At 46.5% G+C, this 19,625-nt stretch overlaps 1 protein-coding gene across 1 annotated transcript in view; it reads right to left on the reverse strand.

Moving 5' to 3' along the window:
• Positions 1-533: 533 nt before the first annotated feature.
• The window catches only part of Snta1 (syntrophin alpha 1), a 29,148-nt gene continuing 10,056 nt past the window's right edge, over positions 534-19,625 (reverse strand). The window contains exons 3-8 of the mRNA XM_004867942.4: positions 9,274-9,478; positions 4,842-5,049; positions 4,581-4,711; positions 2,251-2,447; positions 1,268-1,455; positions 534-1,164 (exon numbers count right to left, since the gene is read on the reverse strand). Coding sequence (XP_004867999.1) covers positions 1,072-1,164; positions 1,268-1,455; positions 2,251-2,447; positions 4,581-4,711; positions 4,842-5,049; positions 9,274-9,478 — 1,022 coding nt within the window. The 3' untranslated portion in view covers positions 534-1,071. The remainder of the gene's footprint in view (positions 1,165-1,267; positions 1,456-2,250; positions 2,448-4,580; positions 4,712-4,841; positions 5,050-9,273; positions 9,479-19,625) is intronic.

A 19,625-nucleotide genomic window follows, 5' to 3' on the forward strand; every position in this document is an offset into this window, starting at 1 on the left:
TGAAAGACCCTGAGATAAGAATGACCCAGATTAGCCCCTCTCAAATGTCTTACTCACAGAACCTAAGAAATAATAAAAGTTTCTGGTTTTAAACTGCTAAATTTTAGGATAATTTACATTACAATAGATAAAACAATGCTGTCTTGTTTTTGGTTTTTTGAGACAGAGTCTCACTGTGTAGTTTGAGCTGGCCTTGAACTCAGGGTGATTCTTCTGTCTCAATCTTCCTACTGCTGGGATTACAGGTATCTTCTGAGCCCCATTAAAAGTCTGCTCTCACCAGGGATTTAGCTCAGTAGTTCTGCTGCGAGCTTCGCAAACGTCTGCTCTCTGCTCTCTTGAGCCAGGGATTTAGCTCAGTGGTTCCACCACCTGCCTTGAAAGCACAAGGACCTGAGTTCAATTTCGAGTAACAAAAAAAAAAAGGCCTGCTCTCCTCAAGGGAAAGGGGCCCCAATCCTTGGTCTGGTTCATCCTGAGACTACAGGGGCCACCCTGGGGTCCCAAGGCCAAGATACAAACCACAGACACTGGCCAGTCTGCCTGTGTGCTCCCAGGCTGTTTATTACCCAAGAACGAGGTGGAGAGAGGAGGGATGAAGAGAAGAACCATGGCGTCCCAAGGTGGCGAGGCAGAGGGGAAAATGAACAAAATGACTCCTCTTCTTTCTCTTGCCGCTGCCCCAGGAGACTCCAGCTTCAGGTGGGGGTAGCTTGGGGCCTCCAGGGGCCTGGCAGCTCAGTGGTTGGCTGGGGTCAGGACCCAAACTGGGGCAGGTCCCAGGCTCGGAATGGCTTCTGTGTACACAAAATATCTCTCTGCAAAAGGCACTGGTGGAGGAGGGCAACAAGAAGGCCACCCCTCACAGTCAGGGTCCACTGTTTCCTGGGTCCGAGGTCCTGATCCCCAGTACCAACTCAGCCTCCCTCAGGGGCTGGATCGCTGAGGCCCTTGCTCCGCTCCTCTCCTCTCCTTTCTCTCAGCCCAGAGGTGAGCAGGCAGTCAGCAGAGGGCCAGGTCAGGCCATGTGGTGAACACCCCGTCTTCCTGGCTTGTACATCTAGTGGACTTCTAGGCCAAGAGCCCCAGGCGGGTGACTTTGGCCGAGAGGAAGGAGTGGATGATGAAGACCATGGTTTTGGGACATGAGTGCAGGTCCAGCTGCTGCAGAGTGGATGGAGAGAAAGGTCATGGTCCCTCTCCCCAGCCTGGCCTCCATGACAGCACACATACCACCCCCAGGGTATCGAGGTGGCCCCCCACTTACGATCTCGCCTTCAGCACCCCCAAAGTCCAGGAAAAGGAGACTGGCACCATCATCTGAGGACATCTGTAGCTTTTCAAAGGGCTGTCGAAGCAGCACAGCTCTAGCCGCCCCTGGCTCAGCTGCCCACAGTGTGAAGCCTTTGTCAATGTGCACAGAGAGGCTGCAGGGACGGCCATTCCACGTGCAGGCTGCAGGGAGGGATGTGGGCACAGGCATGGCTGGCACCTCAGAGACCACACCCCACCTCCACCCCCCCGCCAGCATCTCTTCAGTGGGCTTTGAATCCCCCTACAGACAGGAGACCTATTGTCTGCTGTGACACCTGGGTGCCCACGCTGCTCAATCACCCCAAAATACAGAAAGACAGGCCCTCAGAGAACCTATGTCCACTGCTCATCCCACTTTCAGCAGCACTGTAACTAGAAAGGGAGAGTCTAAACTCTGCCATGGCTCGGAGGCTCATCCCCCACAAAGGCATCAGCAAACCTACCAAGCATGGCCCTAAGAGACCTTAGGACCTACAGAACTGCTACTTAAAATTCAAATTTCAGGGTCGGGGATTTAGCTCAGTGGTTCTGCAGCCTGCCTTCCAAGCACAAAGTCCCAAGTTCAATCCCCGACACCAAACAAAACAAAACAAAATTCAAATTTCACGTAAACAATGAATAATCTAGGCATACTTACACCAAAAAAAGTATTCATTGTTTATCTGAGATTCATATTTATCTGGGCATCCTGTTTCATCTAAAGCCCAACCCCAAGTGCCACTCTCACATCGTCACCAGCAGAATCACAAGGACAGGGCAAGAAAAACCCCAAGAAAAAGTGACCTTCAGTGGCACCTGCATTCCAAAACAGAAGGCCCCAGAGAGCCCAAACCCACTCTCTAGTCCCCTCCAAAGCACCCTACAGAAGGAAGTTTGCATGCCTCTGTGGATAAGAGGCCCATTACCAAAGGACACCCCCAGATCCACCCAGCATACCTGTAGACACCTCCTGCACACCTTCAGCAGCCCGGTGACAGCCATCTACCAGCTGCCGGGTCCAGGCAGCCAGCTCCTGTGGTGACTCCACGCTGAACAGGTGAGTGTCCACACCATGGCGTGTGCCCGTGCGTAGGGCAAAAGAGAGCTCTGTGTCATAAGGTACCGAGCCCTTGGAAGGGCCTGAGTGCACCAGCCTGGGGTGGGGACAGAAGGCTTGGCATGAGGCCTTGCTCAGGGGGGAAACAGTCCTGGGCAAGGGGGCAGTGACCTGTGAATCCTTTACCACCTAATGGGGGTTGGACCTGCAGGTGGGCACAGACTGACTCAGCTGGAGACATCTCCTGCCATCTCCCCCAGCTCCAGCCGAAGCAGTGTCTTCGCCACAACACACACACCTTTGCACCTGCTGTTCCTTCTGCTTAGGCACTCTTCCTGATTACCTGCACAGTTCACTCCCTTACTCCCCTCAGATCTTTGTCAAATGTCACCTCCTCTGAGAAGCCTTCCCTGATCTTCCTGTCTAAAATAGTATCTGTGTCACTCATTAGCCTTACTTATCATCATGGTACCAGAAAGTATCCTTTTTGTTTCAGTTGGTTTCTGGCTGTCTTTTTCACTAGAATGTCCACAAGGGTAGACATTTTTATTTACCACTGTATTCCCTGTAACTCAAACCATGCCTGACATATAGTAGGTTCTTAATAAATATTTGTTGTCAGTCTGGGGATTTAGCTCAGTGGCACCAGGTCTGCCTCACAAGTGCAAGGTCCTGAGTTCAATCCTTGGTACCCAGAAGATATTTGCCTTAATTAATGAATCACTTGATTACCAATCCATAACCTACTTAACCCCAATGGCCAGCAGGTTCCTGCCACATGGGCCAGACAGAGCCCAGTACAGGCTGAGGAGACATGGGTGTCAAGGGCCCCAGACCCTGTAGTTTGACTGTTACCTGCTGTGCAGCCATAGGCAGCTTGCTGCCTGGTCTCTGGCAGCAGACCTCTGAGTTCTTAGCCCTCTCTGCTCCTTACTCCACACTCTCAGTTCCCCTTTGGAGCCACTGCTGACACTCAATCTCCCACTGGAAAGCCCTGAGCTGCTGACCCACAAGTCCTCAAGCTTCCTGTCCAAGTTCCCTATCCATTCCACACATACCTTGGAGTTGACTCAGCATCTTGCTTGGCCTCCTCTCTTTACATCCCCACTCCCATTCCCACTGACTCCCAACACAAGCTCCAAACCTGTTCATCCAGGACACCTCCTTTACCCTCCCTATCTGGCAAGCACTAAGCCTGTGAATTTACCACCCATGTGTTTTCCATTGCAAATGCTGCCTTTCTTCTCCATCTGCTGCCTCCCCTATCACACCTCCCCCAGCCCCACCATCTCTCCTGCTCGACTGCAGCAGCCTCCCAGCTTCCACCCTGCCCTTTCCCAGTGTATTCTCCATGCTACAAGGGTTCTTTAAAGCACAACCTGAGGGTCTGCAGGTGTGGCTGAGTAGTAGATCACTTGCCTGGCCATGGGTTCAATCCCTAGTACCTCAATAAATAATAAATACAGGGCCGGAGATTTAGCTCAGTGGTTTCGTTGCCTGCTGCGCAAGCGCAAGGACCCGAGTTCAATCCCCAGTACCAAAAAAAAAAAAAATTAATAATAATAATAATAATAATAATAATAAATACAACCTGAACTGAAACCCTCAACACTGCCACAAGCCTTAAAAGAAAGCTACCATTCCTTAGCCAAAAGCAGGGCATCTACCAGATCAGGCCCTGCCAACTCGTTGTCTCGTTTATCTCCAGTTCTTACATGGATTCTACATCTGGTTGTACCCACTCATAGCCCATGAAATGCCTCTGTACCTCTGGCCGTGATTCTCTCTCTATCTGAGCTCTTCCCCTCATTCCAACTTCTCCTCATCCATCAAAGTCCAGTTAGAATGTCACCTCCTCCTTGAGGCCTTCCCCCACCCACTAGGCCTGGCAGAGTTAAGTGGCTTCTACAATTATAACGGCTATTCCTGGGTCCCTCTCCCCTACCAGACTAGGTTCTCCCTGAGGGCTGTGACCGTTGCGGTCAACTGTGTCCCCTAGGCCAGATGTCAGTGAATGAGTGACTGGTGGGACTTCACAGCCTTCTGATTGAGCCCCCATTTTACAGGGAACAGGTCTAGAGAGGACGGAGACTTGCTTGAGATTACCTGGGGAGGAACTGCAGACCAACCTAAGGAGGTCAGAATAGGGCAGGGGTTCACAACTTCGGGGGCCCATCTGGAGCATCTCCCCCCAAGCTCTGGATGAGACATGGGCCCTGCCCCTGGGTACCTGGTGGCGATGAGTGGGGCAGTGCGGGCTGGCCGGCTCAGGGCCTCCCGGGTCTGGGGGAGACCACTGTAGAGGAGCAGCTCCTTTTCAGTCAGGAGGGCCAGGGTTGGGGCTGAGCCCCCACTAGGCAGCTGCAGGAGGCAAAGCAGCAGTGAGATGAGTGGGGAAGGGAGAGATGAGAGCCAGGAGGAGTGAGGCGATGAGAGGCACTGGGGACAGACCAGTTCCAAGAGAGGAAAGGCAGAGGGACCCAGTAGGCACCTGTTCAGTCAACCAGCCAATCTGCTTGATGTCCTGGTTCCCAGCTGTGCCTGAGGCTGCCAGGAGTGCCTGCAGCTCGTCCTTGACCCAGGGTATCAGACCGTTGATCTGGGCATGGATGGCACCTGCCCATGACCTCGCAGTAGCTTCATCCTTGGCCCTCAAGAAGAAGGTGTCTTGGCCATCTGCTGCACAGATCTCCAGGTACCTGCAGGTGCACATGGGGCAGGGTGGAGCCTGTCACTGAGCTGCAGCTTCCCCAGCCGGGAATCCACTGCCACACTAGAAGAAGCCACAATTGATGGCCCTGAGGGAATGAGGTGCACTGCCCACCACTGGGGCTCCAGCCAGTTTGGGGGCCTCATGGGGTCTTGAGACAAGGGACAAAGACAAACACATATATGCTATGCACACAAATACACATATACTCAAACATGCACTGGGAGCCAAAATGATCATTGTGTGAGGTTTCATCATGTCCTTTCCTCGTGGTTTCTAAGGAAAATTTGGTTGCACAGAACTAAAGTAATTCATCTATTAATAAAGCTAAAGAGCCAGGCATGGTGGTGCACACCTGTAATCCCAACACTTGGGAGTCTGAGGAAGGAGGAATGCCACAATTTCCAGGCCAGCTACATAGTGAATTCAAAGCCAGCCTGAACTACATAATGAGACTCTGTCTCAAACAAACAAACAAAAGGGTCAGGGATTTAGCTCAGTGGTTCTGGTGCCTGCCTCGTAAGCGCAAGATCCTGAGTTCGATCCTCAATACCAAAAAAAAAAAAAGGACAGGAGGGGAGTCAAGTTGATCTACGTAGTAAAGAGCTGAAGAAATGGGAGTGAGAGAAAGGTGGAGATAAAAGACCACACAGGCCAGAATGGAGTAGAGTTTCAGGAAACAACCAACAGGAGCAATGTCTGAGAAGATTTTCGAAATGTTTTGAGAGGGATTAACGAGTCATTCCTCTTTGACATTTCTTTTGCCTTAGTACCAAGGTACAGTGACAGGGTCACTAAGTCATACATTGCCCAGGCTGGGCTCCAACTTGCGATCTTCCTGCCTCAACCTCCCAGTGCTGCCCTTACAGGGATAAGGCACCACATCTGACATTCTAGCATTTCTGTAGTAGATGGAGTGGGGCAGGAACTGAAGGATGGTTCTCAAAACCCTTTTTTTTTTCCAGTACCAGGGATCGAACTTAGGACCTTGCACTTGCAAGGCAGGCATGGTGCCACTGAGCTAAATCCTCAGCCCTTTTTTTTTTGTTTTTTTGAGACAGGGTCTTGCTATGTAGTTCAGGCTGGGCTCGAACTCATGGCAATCCTCCTGCCTCAGCCTCCTGAGTGCTGGAATTACAGGCATGCACCACCATGCCCAGCACAAAACCCTTTTCACACCCCTTTACCTCTGCTTTCCTGTACTGCAGAACTAGGAAGCAAAATCCTTGAATTCCCAGCTTCCCTTAGCAGTTAGGGCTGGGAAGCCATGTGACTTTTGTTTTTTGCAGTGCAAGAGATGGAACTTAAGAGACTCAACATGCTCACCAAGTGCTCTATCACTGAGTTACACCTCTGTGTGACCCAGTTCTGATCTGTGACACATAGAAGTCTCTGGAGGGGTGACCCTTCCAAATGAAAGGCAAATCTGTCCTGTGTGGTAGTTAGTGCCCAAAGATGGGCTCCTTCAAATGTGTCCCACCCTGTACACACATTTCACTGTGCCCACCAAAAAGTAAAGTTCATTTCTTCTCTCTCTGACCTTATGATTTGATTCAACAAATAAAATGTGGCAGAAGGGACATATTATCTACATCTGCACACACACAGAAACACATATACATAACATGTTTTGAGTAATGTCTGGGATCAAGTTAGGAACCTTAAAGTTCTATGAGTCTCTGGAAGGACTAAAACTACCCCATCTTCACCCAATACAAGGACCCCTTCAGTGGAATGAACACTAGTAAGTGACCTGTGAATCACAAGTTCTTCCCGCCGCACCCCCATTGGAGAGCAAACCCAGGAGTGCTCTAACACTAAGAGCCACACCGCTGGCCCTTTTTTATTTTGAGACAGGGTCTCACTAAGTTACCCAGGTTGGACTCAAAATTGAGATCCTCCAGCCTCAGCCTCCCTAAATGCTAGGGTTATAGGAGTGCACTTCCACAAATGGCATTTTTTTCTTTTGAGACAGGATATCACTATATAGTTCAGGCTGGCCTAGAACCCACGATCCTCTGGCCTCAGCCTCTGGAGTGCAAATCACCAGTTCTTTCCTCATGGAGCAGGCAGGGGCATGTCATCAAGGGGGGGCAGGTTTAGATGCTGTCCTCCACCAGTCCTCCCAGTCAGTGTTGAACACTGGCACTGAAGCTGGGCCGTAACTAGGATCCACAGCATGAGCTTCTTATGCATATGCCACATACACACCACCCCTACACTGCATACTCTTCTCAACCAACTCAGATTCCACTCAGCCACCACCATCACTCAGGCACCTGCAGCTTCTCAAGCAGAAAAGGCACCTGGAATGAGGCAAGTGGCACCCTTTCTATGTGATTCCTTTTTCTCGTCTATAAAACAGTACTGAAAAATAGGACTTTGCTCTTAGGGCCACCGTGAGAGTTAAATGAAATTGTTCATGGGAACCACTTAATCTGTGCCGGACACACAATTAGCATTCACTAAATGTTTTTTGGGTTTTTTTATAGATAAATTTGTCTTTAATAAAGGAGTTAATTTTCTTTCAATCCTCTATAAAACAACAGCAATTAAAAACTTCATGGTTTTGAAAGTAAAATATTTACATATGAACAAGTAACTGCAAAATTTACATGAAAAAATGGAAAGAGGGATTTTCTAAAAGATAAAATAAAAGGTCTAACAGTTCTCAGGTGTTGATAAAAAATACTGATCAGCGTTCAGTTCACATGCACAAATTAAAGTCTAATGTGAGAATTCACACGGAGAAAGCCAAAGTATTTACAGTCATAAAAGTACTATCAATAGACAATTTAAGGGCTGGGGATTTAGCTCAGTGGTTCCACCGCCTGCCTCGAAAGCGCAAGGTTCCGAGTTCAATCCCCGGTACCAAAAAAAAAAAAATAGACAATTTAATACAATAACCTCTGAAAATATAAAGAACCAATTAGTATATTTGTAATAAAAAAAAAAGGTACAAAGAAGGGGCTTTGCTCTGGACGTCTGTTAAGTTGGCCCACAGCTTGCATACATTCTCTTAGCAAAATAATTAAAGTTTACATAGCCATTTTTATGTTATGTGACAAAAATTATGTACAATTACTGACAAAATACACCAACCATTTTTCTGGCTTTTTTTTTTGGTACCGGGGATCAAACTCGGGACTTTGTGCTTGCAAGGCAGGCACCGGAACCACTGAGCTAAATCCCCGGCCACCAACCATTTTTCAACACTTGATTCACACTGAGAAGCAGTCTCTTGATGATTCTTCTCAACTCTGATTTTATTTAATCTAAGCTTTCACTTTTAGCTAAAAAACAGTGCAAGTAAAATATATTTATGCTGAAAAGGTTCTCATTTCTCTTAACTTTACAGCTTCACAAACTGTAGCAAATAAAATGCATTTGTGCAGAAACTGAGCACATTCAGAGGAGCCTCCCCCGGCTGGACTCCCAGCCTCCATCAAGCAGAAATGCAGTCACCCTTCAAGGTGACGGTGCTGCAATGAACTGTGTTCCTGAAGAATTTCGGCACTCACTAAATGTTACCTGGTACTGACCTTATTATCAGTGAACTGGGCTTCTTTTCTTTCAATTTTTTTTTTTTTTTGGTTTTTTTTGTTTTTGTTTTTTTGGTACCAGGGATTGAACTCAGGTCCTTGTGCTTGCGCAGCAGTTGGTGAAACTTCTCTCAAATTTTTATTTTTATTAGTACATGTTTACACTACATAAGGATTACATTCATCATGGGCATTAATGAACTGTTAAAGGCTGCTCAAATATGAAGTACAGTAACCTTCTGTGTCCCTGATGCAAATGTTACCAGACCTCAAAACCTCCACCAAGTCAGCTTGAGGGAATAATTGAATCCAGCAACCTTAAGAGTGATAAGATCAGTGAGAAAAAGGGACTAGTTTAAAGAGAACCAGGACTAGAACCCAGGGCTCCTCCCTAAAACAAGAGGAAGAAGTGAGAACCAAACCACATCATCATGGGCCGGGGATTTAGCTCAGTGGTTCCGGCACCTGCCTCGAAAGTGCAAGGTCCCGAGTTCGATGCCCGGTACCAAAACAAAACACATCATCATTCCATAACTTCACTGATGCATCCATTCAGCCTGTTTCTTAAGCACTTACTATGTGTTGGCATTGTGCCTGTCATTATACAACATAGAGGCATCTTTCTTTCTAGAGCATCTGAGTGTCTGAGCAGCCCCCCACCCCAGCCTCACCTGGGCTCTGGGTCAGAGGGGGTGCACCTCCTCGAGACATATGCCATCTTCAAAGGCACGTGCTTGGCCTCCTTGAGGTGGCGGGGTTGTGGGCCAGGGGAGGAAGGCTGCCGCTGAAGGGGTGAAGTAGGAGGTGAGTCCCAGCCAACCGCAGTCCCACTGGCAGAGTTCTTGAAATATGGTGAGACCTCCTTCATGTACTTGACTGGTCAAGAGAGAGATCAGCAGTTACCACTGTGTAGCATGGTTGTCACTAGTTAATTAAGAGTTTAATTAGGGCCAGGGATTTAGTTCAGTGTCACCGAGCCTGCCTTGTAAGCACAAGGTCCTCAGTTCAATCCCTGGTACCAAAAAAAAAAAGAGTTTAATTTAGATCCAGTGTCACCATGTTACCCTAAAATAAAGCCTCTGGCATGGCAGTATGGTAGAAAAAACTTGATGCCTACCAATATCCATTCACCCTCCCCCTGGTTCATGGACACATGGCTCCCCAGAAGGCAAACTACACTTCCCAGCCTCCTCTGCAGCAAGGTGTGGCCAAGTGACTAAATTCTAGACAAGTGTGTGGAAGGGTTTGGACTTTCAGGATGGCTGCTTAACGAGAACAGAAAACAGCCACAAAGAAAGGAAGAAGCACTGAGATGGGAACCAGGACATGACAGATGTGCCACTTTCTTTCTCTTCATTCTCATCTGCAAAGAGGAACTGAATGAGATAGTTCTATGGTAGACACTGTTCATTGTCCTCCAATACAGTGATAGCCTCTCAGCTAGAGACTTCAGTTTCCAGGCTCCCTTGCTGGTCTAAGCACCATGTGACCAAGTCTGGCCAACAGGACAGGAGTGGAAAAGATGTGTGCAGGTACCTAGCTTTGCCCATTGAAGAAGGGATGTGCCCTTCTGTTTCACTGCCTGGAAACCAGATTGGTGGGGAACCACCCTGACCATGAGGACAAAAGCCATACTCTAAGGAAGTCCAACCAACCAAATAGAGATGAGCAGATGCTGACATTTCAGGGGGGCCTTATCAGGCTTGAACTATTACTTAAGAGAGCAAAAGGGCCAAGGATTTAGCTCAGTGGTTTCGCCGCCTGCTGCGCAAGCTCAAGGACCCGAGTTCGATCCCTGGTACCAAAAAAAAAAGAGAGAGCAAAAGACTTTTATATTTAAGGCACAACCACTTATGGGTTGCTTTTTTACAGCAGTGAGTTTGTACCCTAATCCATATAGGTGCCCATGGGCCCTATGAAGTCTGACCAATTATCACTGAGTAAGTGTACTGAATGCCTTCTAGAGCAGCATTTTCCAACAGAATCTTCTATGACCATGGAAAATGCCTATATATACATTGTTCAATATATGTAGTAGCCACTGAGCACTTAAAATGAGGGTAGTATAAATAAACTGAATTTTACATTTTTATTTAATTTCAGTTAACTTACAATTAGTTTTAAAAGGGAGCGGGGATTTAGCTCAGTGGTTCTGGCGCCTGCCTTGCAAGTGCAAGGTCCCAAGTTTGATCCCTGGTACCAAAAAAAAAAAAAAAAAAGAAAGAAAAAAAGGAAAAAAAATTAGTTTTAAATAGTCACAGAGCTAATAGCCACCGCACTGGACAGAATACTTCTAGAATATCAGCCCAGATCTGCTTCTAAATCCAATTGACCCATAAAGTCCTGTTCTGACATGCGATCCTGTCCTCCTGGGCCACAGTGGACACCTGAGCCACATGAGGCAGTTCAGACTGAGACTGGAAGGGATTCTATACAGGTGGCTTAAATGCTACAGGGACAACCACCTTCTGCTGTGAGGACAGAGAAGAGGAGAAAGTCTGTAGAAAGAGACAGTGGGGACATATGTTGAGAGATGGTGGAAAGGTCTGCCAGGCACCTGCTAATATTTCCATTTCTTTCTTGGGGGGGTGGGGGTGTACCAGGGATCAAACCCGGAACCTTGTGCTTGTGAGGCAGGCAGTGGAACCACTGAGCTAAATCCCCAGCCCAATATTTCCATTTCTGATTTCGTCCTTCAGAAAGTCAGGTTGCAAATCCAACTAGGGTTCTAATATTTGCAACTAAAATAATCTCAGTTGTGGCCCCAGTGATGTGAGCCATGATCTCATGCCTTTCTAGAAAAGGAGATCTCTAATCCCAGCACTTAGGAGGCTGAAGCAAGAGGATTGTGAGTTCAAGGCCAGTCTGGGCTACAACAAAACAACATATCCCTAGAAAAGATCTCACTAATAATAGAAACTGGAAGCAAAAGGCAACATGATGGACAGGGCTGATCTGGGAAGAGGTTGGTGGGAGTAGAGAGATAGAGATGTAGGGACAAGCCAGTTTTCTTGAGCACCTATGATTGGTGATATAACACTTTGGGTTTTTATTTTTTGTTTTGTTTTTCAAGACAGGGTCTCACTATGTAGTTCAGACTGGCCTTGGAATCACTTTGTAACCCAGGCTGGCCTTGAACTCGTGGCAATCCTCTTGCCTCAGTCTCCCAAGTGCTGGGATTACAGGCCTGCACCACCACACCTGGCTACTTTGGTCTTTCTTGCTAAGTCAATTAGGCTTAGCTGCAAATAATAACAAATCATAACATATAATAACGATGCCTTAAATGATGAAGATATTTATGATATCACTTAAAAAGAAGTCTGAAGGAAAGAAATTCAGGAGTGGTTCAGAGGCTCAACGACACTGAATTCTGAGCAGGACCCTTTGCTTTTCTCTTGGCCTTTCCATCCTGACCACAAGATGGCTGCCACAGCTCAAGGGAATCATTCCTTACATAACAAAACCCAGCAGGAAAGGAAGAGACTGGCAGAAAAAAGGGCAATCTCCTCACACCTTGCTGTTATCAGAGACATAAATACTCCCATGAAGCTCCCAGTAGATGCTTCCTTCTATCTCATTGGCCAGAACTGGGCTGTGTGTCCACTGTTAGCCCAATCATCAGTAAGGGAATGGTCATGAATTAAACCAATCACAATTTGGTCTCTGGGACTATGCTTATTTCTACCCAATAAAACAGCTATTTTTTTTTTTTTTTGACAGGGTCTCCCTATGTAGTTCAGGCTGGCCTTGAACTCATCCTCCTCCCTCAGTCTCCCAACTCCTGAAAATATAAGTGTGATAACCACATCCAGCTAAAATAGCTTTTATTAGCAAAAAGAGGAAATGCTTCTAATAATGTCTGCCACACTACCCTGGCATCTGGGCTGTACCCAATTCTGATAAGCAGCAATCTCCTCATCTCTAAAGCGAGCTAGGAAGATACTATATAGAAAAAGAAGATGGTTAGAAGACTGGTTAAACACTGGTCTCTCTCCAGTCATGTGACACTGTCTGCTGCTCTACAGTGATGTCTGAGAGCTGCTGGTGTGAGCAGCCTCTCCGTTCTCCTCTGCACCACACCTGCTCTCATGGCCATCTGGCTGGCTGCTTATCTGATGTTGGCAAGTCAAGGCCCAGCCAGAATGCCCTGTCTTGTGAGTACAGGGTTTAGGAGGCCATTCTTGGCACTGTTCCCTGAAAAAAACAGATAAGAAGCTATTCTTATCCAAGGTTCAGACATGATTCAAGGCAAATAGGAGTGAAGGAAAGAGGGAGGTACAAACCCTCTTGGGATTGGAAAAGAAGTTATACTGAACCAAGGGTAAGTCATTTGTTTGTTTGTTTGTTTGTTTTGAGAGAATAAGGCCTATTCTAAAGTTAAGGGACCAGAATTTAAAATGACTATTGGGGGCCAGGGATTTAGCTCAGTGGTTCCGCTGCCTTCCTCACAAGCACAAGGACCTGAGTTCGATCCCCAGTACCAAAAAAAAAAAAAAAAAAAAAAATGACTATTGGATAACAGCAGTGACTTACCCAGAACTGACAACTGGATTGTCTCAAAGGGTAATGGAGTTGGTACTTGTCCAGCCTACCTGACAGGCCAAAGCCACTTTTTTCTTTGCTAACAGAACCCTGATCCCTAGAGGCTCAGTTTCTTTCCAACACAGGAGAATTGTGATTGGTCAAAGCTAATCATGACAATTCCAACCCTCTTGCTTGTGATTGGTTAAGAAAGAGGCATATGGTACAATTTGGGCCAATGAGATGCGAGAGAAAGCACACTCCTTTTTTCTCTCCTCTAACCTTTCCAAGTTTCTGGGAGGGAATTTGGTCCTAGAGCAATGGTAGCCACATTTTCACCCAAAGGTTAGGGCCTACACATTAGGATGGGAAGCAGAAAGATGGACACACCTGGTCTCCAATGATACCATTATCCCCTAAATTAATCTACCCTGAAGCCATGCTGCCCCAAGATGTCCTAGAAGTAACATATTTTGATCAATGTTTGAACTTTCTTTAAAGAGGATAGGGTGAGGTTGCCTACAGGTACAAAATTAGTAGATAGGATTAGTGTTCTATAGTATAGCCAGGTGACTATAGTTAATTATTTTTTTTTCCAGTTCTGGGGATTAAACCTAGGGCCTTCACACTGAGCTACATGCCAAGCTCCTTTTTATTTTTTATTTTAAGACAGGGTCTCGTCAAGTTGCTATGTTGCCCAAGCTGGGCTCAAACTTGTTTTTTTTGTTTTGTTTCATTTTTTTGGTACCGGGGATCGAACTCAGGACCTTATGCTTGCAAAGCAGGCAGCAGAACCACTGAGCTAAATCCCCGGCCCTCAAACTTGTAATCCTCCTACCTCAGCCTCTCAGTATTCAGTACCATACCCAGGAACAGTAATTTTTTTTTTGGTACTGGGGATCGAACTCAGGTCCTTGTGCTTTTGAGGCAGGCAGCGGAAACACTGAGCTAAATCCTGGGCCCTGGCTTTTGTTATTGATGATTTTTTTGTTTTTTGAGACAGCGTCTCAAACTCCTCCCCTGCTCAAACTCCTGCTCTGGCTGCCCTATACCCTTCACCCAACTTCAAGGCCCTCTAGGACAGGGGCCCTACCTACCTCTTTGGCTTTTTGGCCTACCACATCCCTAATCTCACCCTTTATTCCAAACCTACTAATTAGTGGTAGCTCTCAGAAGCTGTATGAACTTCCAAACTGCCACACTTTTGAAAATGCAGCCTCTTGTGCACAGAATGCCCTTGGTACATGGTCTGGAGTTGGGCATTCTTGGATATGAACTCCAGGTCCAGCACTATCTAACTATGTGACCATGGACAAGGTAATTCACCTCTCTGGGTCTCAATCTACTGGTCAATAAAAGAGGAATGATAATGTCTACCTCAGAGAGATGTCAGGATTAAATGAGATGATGTAAAAACACATGGTACACATTAGGGACTCAAAAAAATATATGTTTCTTGCCAGGTGCTGTGGCACATCCCTGTAATCCTAGCTCTCAGAAGACTGATACAGGAGGATCAAGGCCAGCCTGGGCTACATAGTGAGTTCAAGGCTGGCCTGAATTACATAGGGAGACCCTGTCTCAAAAAAAAACAACATAAAAAAGGGCTGGGAATTTAGCTCAGTGGCGCCACATCTGCAAGCGCAACACCCTGAGTTCAACCCCAGTGGGGGAGAGGGGGTTCTTATGAAAGTAGAAACAAGGGGGAAGCAAGGATGAAGGTGGTAGTGAAAATGATCTAAAAATGTTGTATGCATGTACAAATGTGCCAAAATGAAAACCATTAATCTGTATGTCTAATATGCACTAATAAAAAAATAGACATTTCTTTACTATCAGCCTCCCTTGCTCCCACTTTCTAGAACACTATTGTGATTCTGAGTGTCGAGGTTGCCTCCCCTTGAAGCCTGGGAACTCCTAAGGGATGGAAACTAGACGAGTCAAACCCAGGTCAGTGTTGTATGAATGCAGAAATGAACACCAGGACAGGACAGGCTCGTTGAGCAGTAAGAAGAAGGAGATGTCCCAGCTACTCTATGAGGCAAGAAGACTGCAAGTTCAAGGCCAGCCTGGGTAACAGCAAGACTGTCTCAAAATAAAAAATAAAAGAAGTTAGGGATGTACCTCAGTGTCAGAGCATTTGCCTAGCCAGCCTGAGACTCTAGGTTCAATCACTAATGCCCCCAAAAAAATTGTTTTAAAGAAGAACAACAAGAAGGAAGAAGAGGAGCTGCCACAGGCCAGCCCCCGCTCAATCTGTGTCTGTCCCACCAAGCACCTCTATAGCCCCAGACCCTACTACCACCCTCTGACTGACTGTGAGGTCAGTTCTCCCTACCAGGTGGGAGCACTGTGAAGGTTTTCACTTATCTCTATGTTCCCAGAATCCAGCAGGAGTCTCATATGCTACATATTCAGCAAGTGAACATTTGTCCTCTTTGAAGCCAGAGAAACTGCCAGAGTCCCTGCTCTCCCAGAACCAGGTCCTCCTTCTCCTTTCCCACAGGAACATGCTATAAATGGACAGCACACGGTACAGCTGCTGACAGAAACAGGGCTTGGATTTCACAAGCCAAGGGGCCTCTCCCACAGAGAGGGTGGGGGCCCCAGAGTATGGCCTTAAATAGCCCTGCTCTGAAGCCTCCTCCCTGCTCTGATTTCTGCCTGAGTTGCTGGACCAGGCAGGGTGGGGCTAGGCTGACCACAGGCTGTGACCTCAAGAGTTGCAGACCATGGCCTGTGGCCAAAACTCTTGAGTGTACCAAGATAGGCACAGCCAGAATCCACACTCTCCCCAGACAAGCCCTGGTCCAGGAGCCTCGTAAGGGTCACATACAGATACGGGCCCTTCCTCCTTAGGGAAGCCAGGGCAGGCAGAAACACAGGCCCCAATTCCCAAGGACTCCAGCTCTGCCAAGGTGGGAAGCCAGGAGGAGATTCCACTAGAAACCCAAGCACAGAGACAAGGGAGGATCACTCACAGGCCCAGTACAGCCAGATAGTACAGGGGTCTCACATGTATTACTAAGCAGAGGGGACACGTCCATCTTGGCTCAACACGGTCCCACCAGAATTTATCCCAATGCTCAATAAATGGTGATGACTAAATGCCTGGCTTCAAGTCTTGGCTGCAGGGAAGCCTTTCTGCTAAGCTCAAGCTGTTCCTTGCCTGTTCAGTGGGTGGTCACATACTTAAAATGACATGATGGATGCATTCATTGCTAGTCTAGCGCCTCTCTCCTCCAACCCAAAAGTCAGCTCCCTGAGCACAGGTCACTGTTCTCTGCTTGCCAGTGTACACCCAGCTGCTAGAGTAGTACCTGATATATACCAGGTAATCAGTGATTACATAAGAAATTTGTTCAATGACTGGGCTAGGAGTGTAGTTCAGTGGCGGAGTGCTTACAGATTTGTTAAATGAATGGATATTGAAAGTCTGGGGCTTTTCAGCCTGGAGTGAGAATACTGACTGCAGGCTCTGAAGTGAAGCAGACTTGGTTTAATATCCTTGCTCCATGGCCTTCAACAAGTGACTTGACCTCTGTGAGCTTCTAATTACTCATTTTTTAAATAGAAGTAAAAAATAAATAAATAAAAATAAAATAGAAGTAAAATTCATCTGCCTCTCAGGGTACTGAAAAATTCAATACCAGGAAAACACTTTTTCCTGTTTGGTGGAAGATAAGCCTTCTCAGCCAGGGATTTAGTTCAGTGGTGCCATTCCTGCCTCGCAAGCACAAGGTCCCGAGTTTGATCCCCGGTACAAAAAAAAAAGAAGATAAGCCTTCCATAGACAGGGGTGTGATTATTACTTCTGTTGCTGTTAACCTGACAGTATAAGGGGATGGGCACAGGATTTGGGGACAGATGGCAAGGATTTGAGTCCAGATCCTATCACTGGACCTTGGAAAGTCCCCAGGGCTCTGAGTCTCAGATCCTTTGCCTATGTAATGGGCACTGACATACTAGCTCTCTCATTGTGAGGACTCAAGTTTGGGCTTCCCACCTACCTAACCTGGATGCTACGGAAAAGATTTGGTATACCAACATGCTCTGGAAGGGATGACCTTTTAGGGCTTATTGGTCCAGCAAAGCTGGACTAAAAATAGTCTCTGGACACTGTCAGGCCCAGAAGCAGGGCTGACCAGCAAAGCCCAGGCTACCACACCTTGGGAATAAAAATCCCAGTTTATCACACCCAGGAGTAGAATGGGGTAGGGTAGCAGCTATCAAGATCCTAAAGGTAGCTAGGTTCAGTGTTGCATGCCTGGAATTCCAGGACTCTGGTGGGCTGAGGCAGGAGGATCACAAGTTCTTTAAGGCCAGCCTGGGCAACTTTGGGAAGCTCTGTCTCTAAATAAAAAGGGTTGGGGATGTAGCTCTCAGTGCAAGGGCCCTAGGTTCAATCCCCAGTGCCAAAAGAAAGAAAAAAAAGAAAGATTCTAAAGGTACATAAATCCTTTGACCTAATAATACCCCTTATAAAAACTACAATTCAGACATATGTTCACAGGTATATAGAAAGGGCATAGTAACATTATCTATGGTACAGAAAGCCAGGGACAACATGAATGTCCATGAGCAGGGATTGCAAAAAAAAAAAAAAAAATGCATTTCTTAAATGGCACAGATCACACATTCTTACTCTTTTTTTTTTTTTGTACCGGGGATGGAACTCAGGACCTTGGGCATGAGAGGCAGGCGTGGCACCACTGAGCTAAATCCCCAGCCCATCACATATTCTTAATGTCTATATGAAGTCCTGGCCCAGAGCAAGGGCTCAGTAAATACTTGCTAAATGAATGAATGAATCCCAAAAATAGGATATTGTACAATCATTAAAAAGTACTAGCCAGGTGAGGGATGTAGCTCAGCAGCACAGTGCCTGCTTGCCAAGTGCAAGGCCCTGAGTTTAATTCCTGGTACCAAAAACAATAAATAAAAAGTACTAGCCAGACACAGTGGCACATGCCTGTAATACCAGCTACTCAGGAGGCTAAGGCAGGAGGATCATAAATTCAAGGACTGCCTGGGCAATTTAATGAAAGCCTGTCTCAAAATTTTAAGGGCAGAGAGGGCTGTGGCTCAGTGGTATAGTGCTTGCCTAACATGTGTAAGACCCTGAGCTCAATCCCCAGTACTATACTTTTTCTTTTTTCTTTTTTGTTTTGTGGTACTGGGAATCGAAATCAGGACCTTGCACTTGCCAGGCAGACATGGTGCCACTGAGCCACATCCCCAGGCCAATCCCCAGTCATATAAAACAAAATGGGGGTCGAGGATTTAGCTCAGTGGTGCCAATACCTGCCTCAAAAGCGCAAGTTCCATCCCCGGTACCAAAAAAAAAATATGAAGCTGGGCATGGTGATGCATGCCTGTAATCCTAGCAGCTGGGAGGCTGAGGCAGGAGGATTGGCATGAGTTCCAGTCCAGGATCTGTGTGTGGTGCCACATGCCTGTATGTAATCCCAGCACCCAGGCAGCTGAAACAGGAGGATCACAAATTCAAGGTCAGGCTGGGCTACACAGTGAGTTGAAGGCCAAGCATGCAGGTGTGGTGGCTCATGCCTGTAATCACAGCACTTGGGAGACTGAGGTTGCAGGATCACTGCAAGTTCAAGGACACCCTGGGCTGCATAGTGAATTAAAGGCTACCTGAACTACACAGTGAGACCCTGGCTCAAAAAAAGAAAAGAAAAAAACAAAAAAAAAAAGCAACCAAACAATAACAACAACAACAAAAAAAAGCAAGAAGAAAAACAAAAAATCATGAAATTTTTCTGAAAGGAAGTGTGCAAAAAATATCAACAGGGCCGGGGATTTAGCTCAGTGGCACCTTGCCTGCCTCAAGTGCAAGGTCCTGAGTTTGATCCCGATACCAAAAAAAAAAAAAAAAAAATCAACAGTGTTTATCTCTATGAGATGATCACTTCATACTCTTCTGGGGTTTTTTGTTTTTGTTTTTTTGGTACTGGGGACTGAACTGGGGACCTTGCGCTTGGGAGGCAGGAGGCGGAACCACTGAACTAAATAAATCCCCTGCCCTCTTCTGGGTTTTTTAAATGAGCATGTACTACTTTTTAATTTTTTATAAATCTAGTTGAAGGCTGGGGATTTAGCTCAGTGGTTCTGGCACCTGCCATGCAAGTGCAAGGTCCTGAGTTCAATCCCCGGTACCAAAAAATAATAATAACAATAATAATGATGATATAAATCTAGTTGATTTTTTCAAAATATACCACCACATTCCAAATATCCAAACCAGGATTCAGAGATAAGGAAGGGCCTTATCAAATCAGGAAGCCTAGCTTCAGAGTTCTAGTATCTCAGTAATAGGAGAAAGAAGCACTTAATAAGTGTTTACTATATGCCAAGCACCAAGTTCAACACTCAAACACACCTTCACCTAATTTCACCATTCCAATGAGATAGATTGAAATTCGTGTTTAATGAATAGACAAAATGAGCCTCAGAGGGGTGACAGACTTGCAGTACACTA

This window comes from Heterocephalus glaber, unplaced genomic scaffold (assembly GCF_053883595.1).
Source record: "Heterocephalus glaber isolate CG9 unplaced genomic scaffold, H.glaber_assembly_v1.0 deba00001532, whole genome shotgun sequence".
Classification (NCBI taxonomy): Eukaryota; Metazoa; Chordata; class Mammalia; order Rodentia; family Bathyergidae; genus Heterocephalus; species Heterocephalus glaber.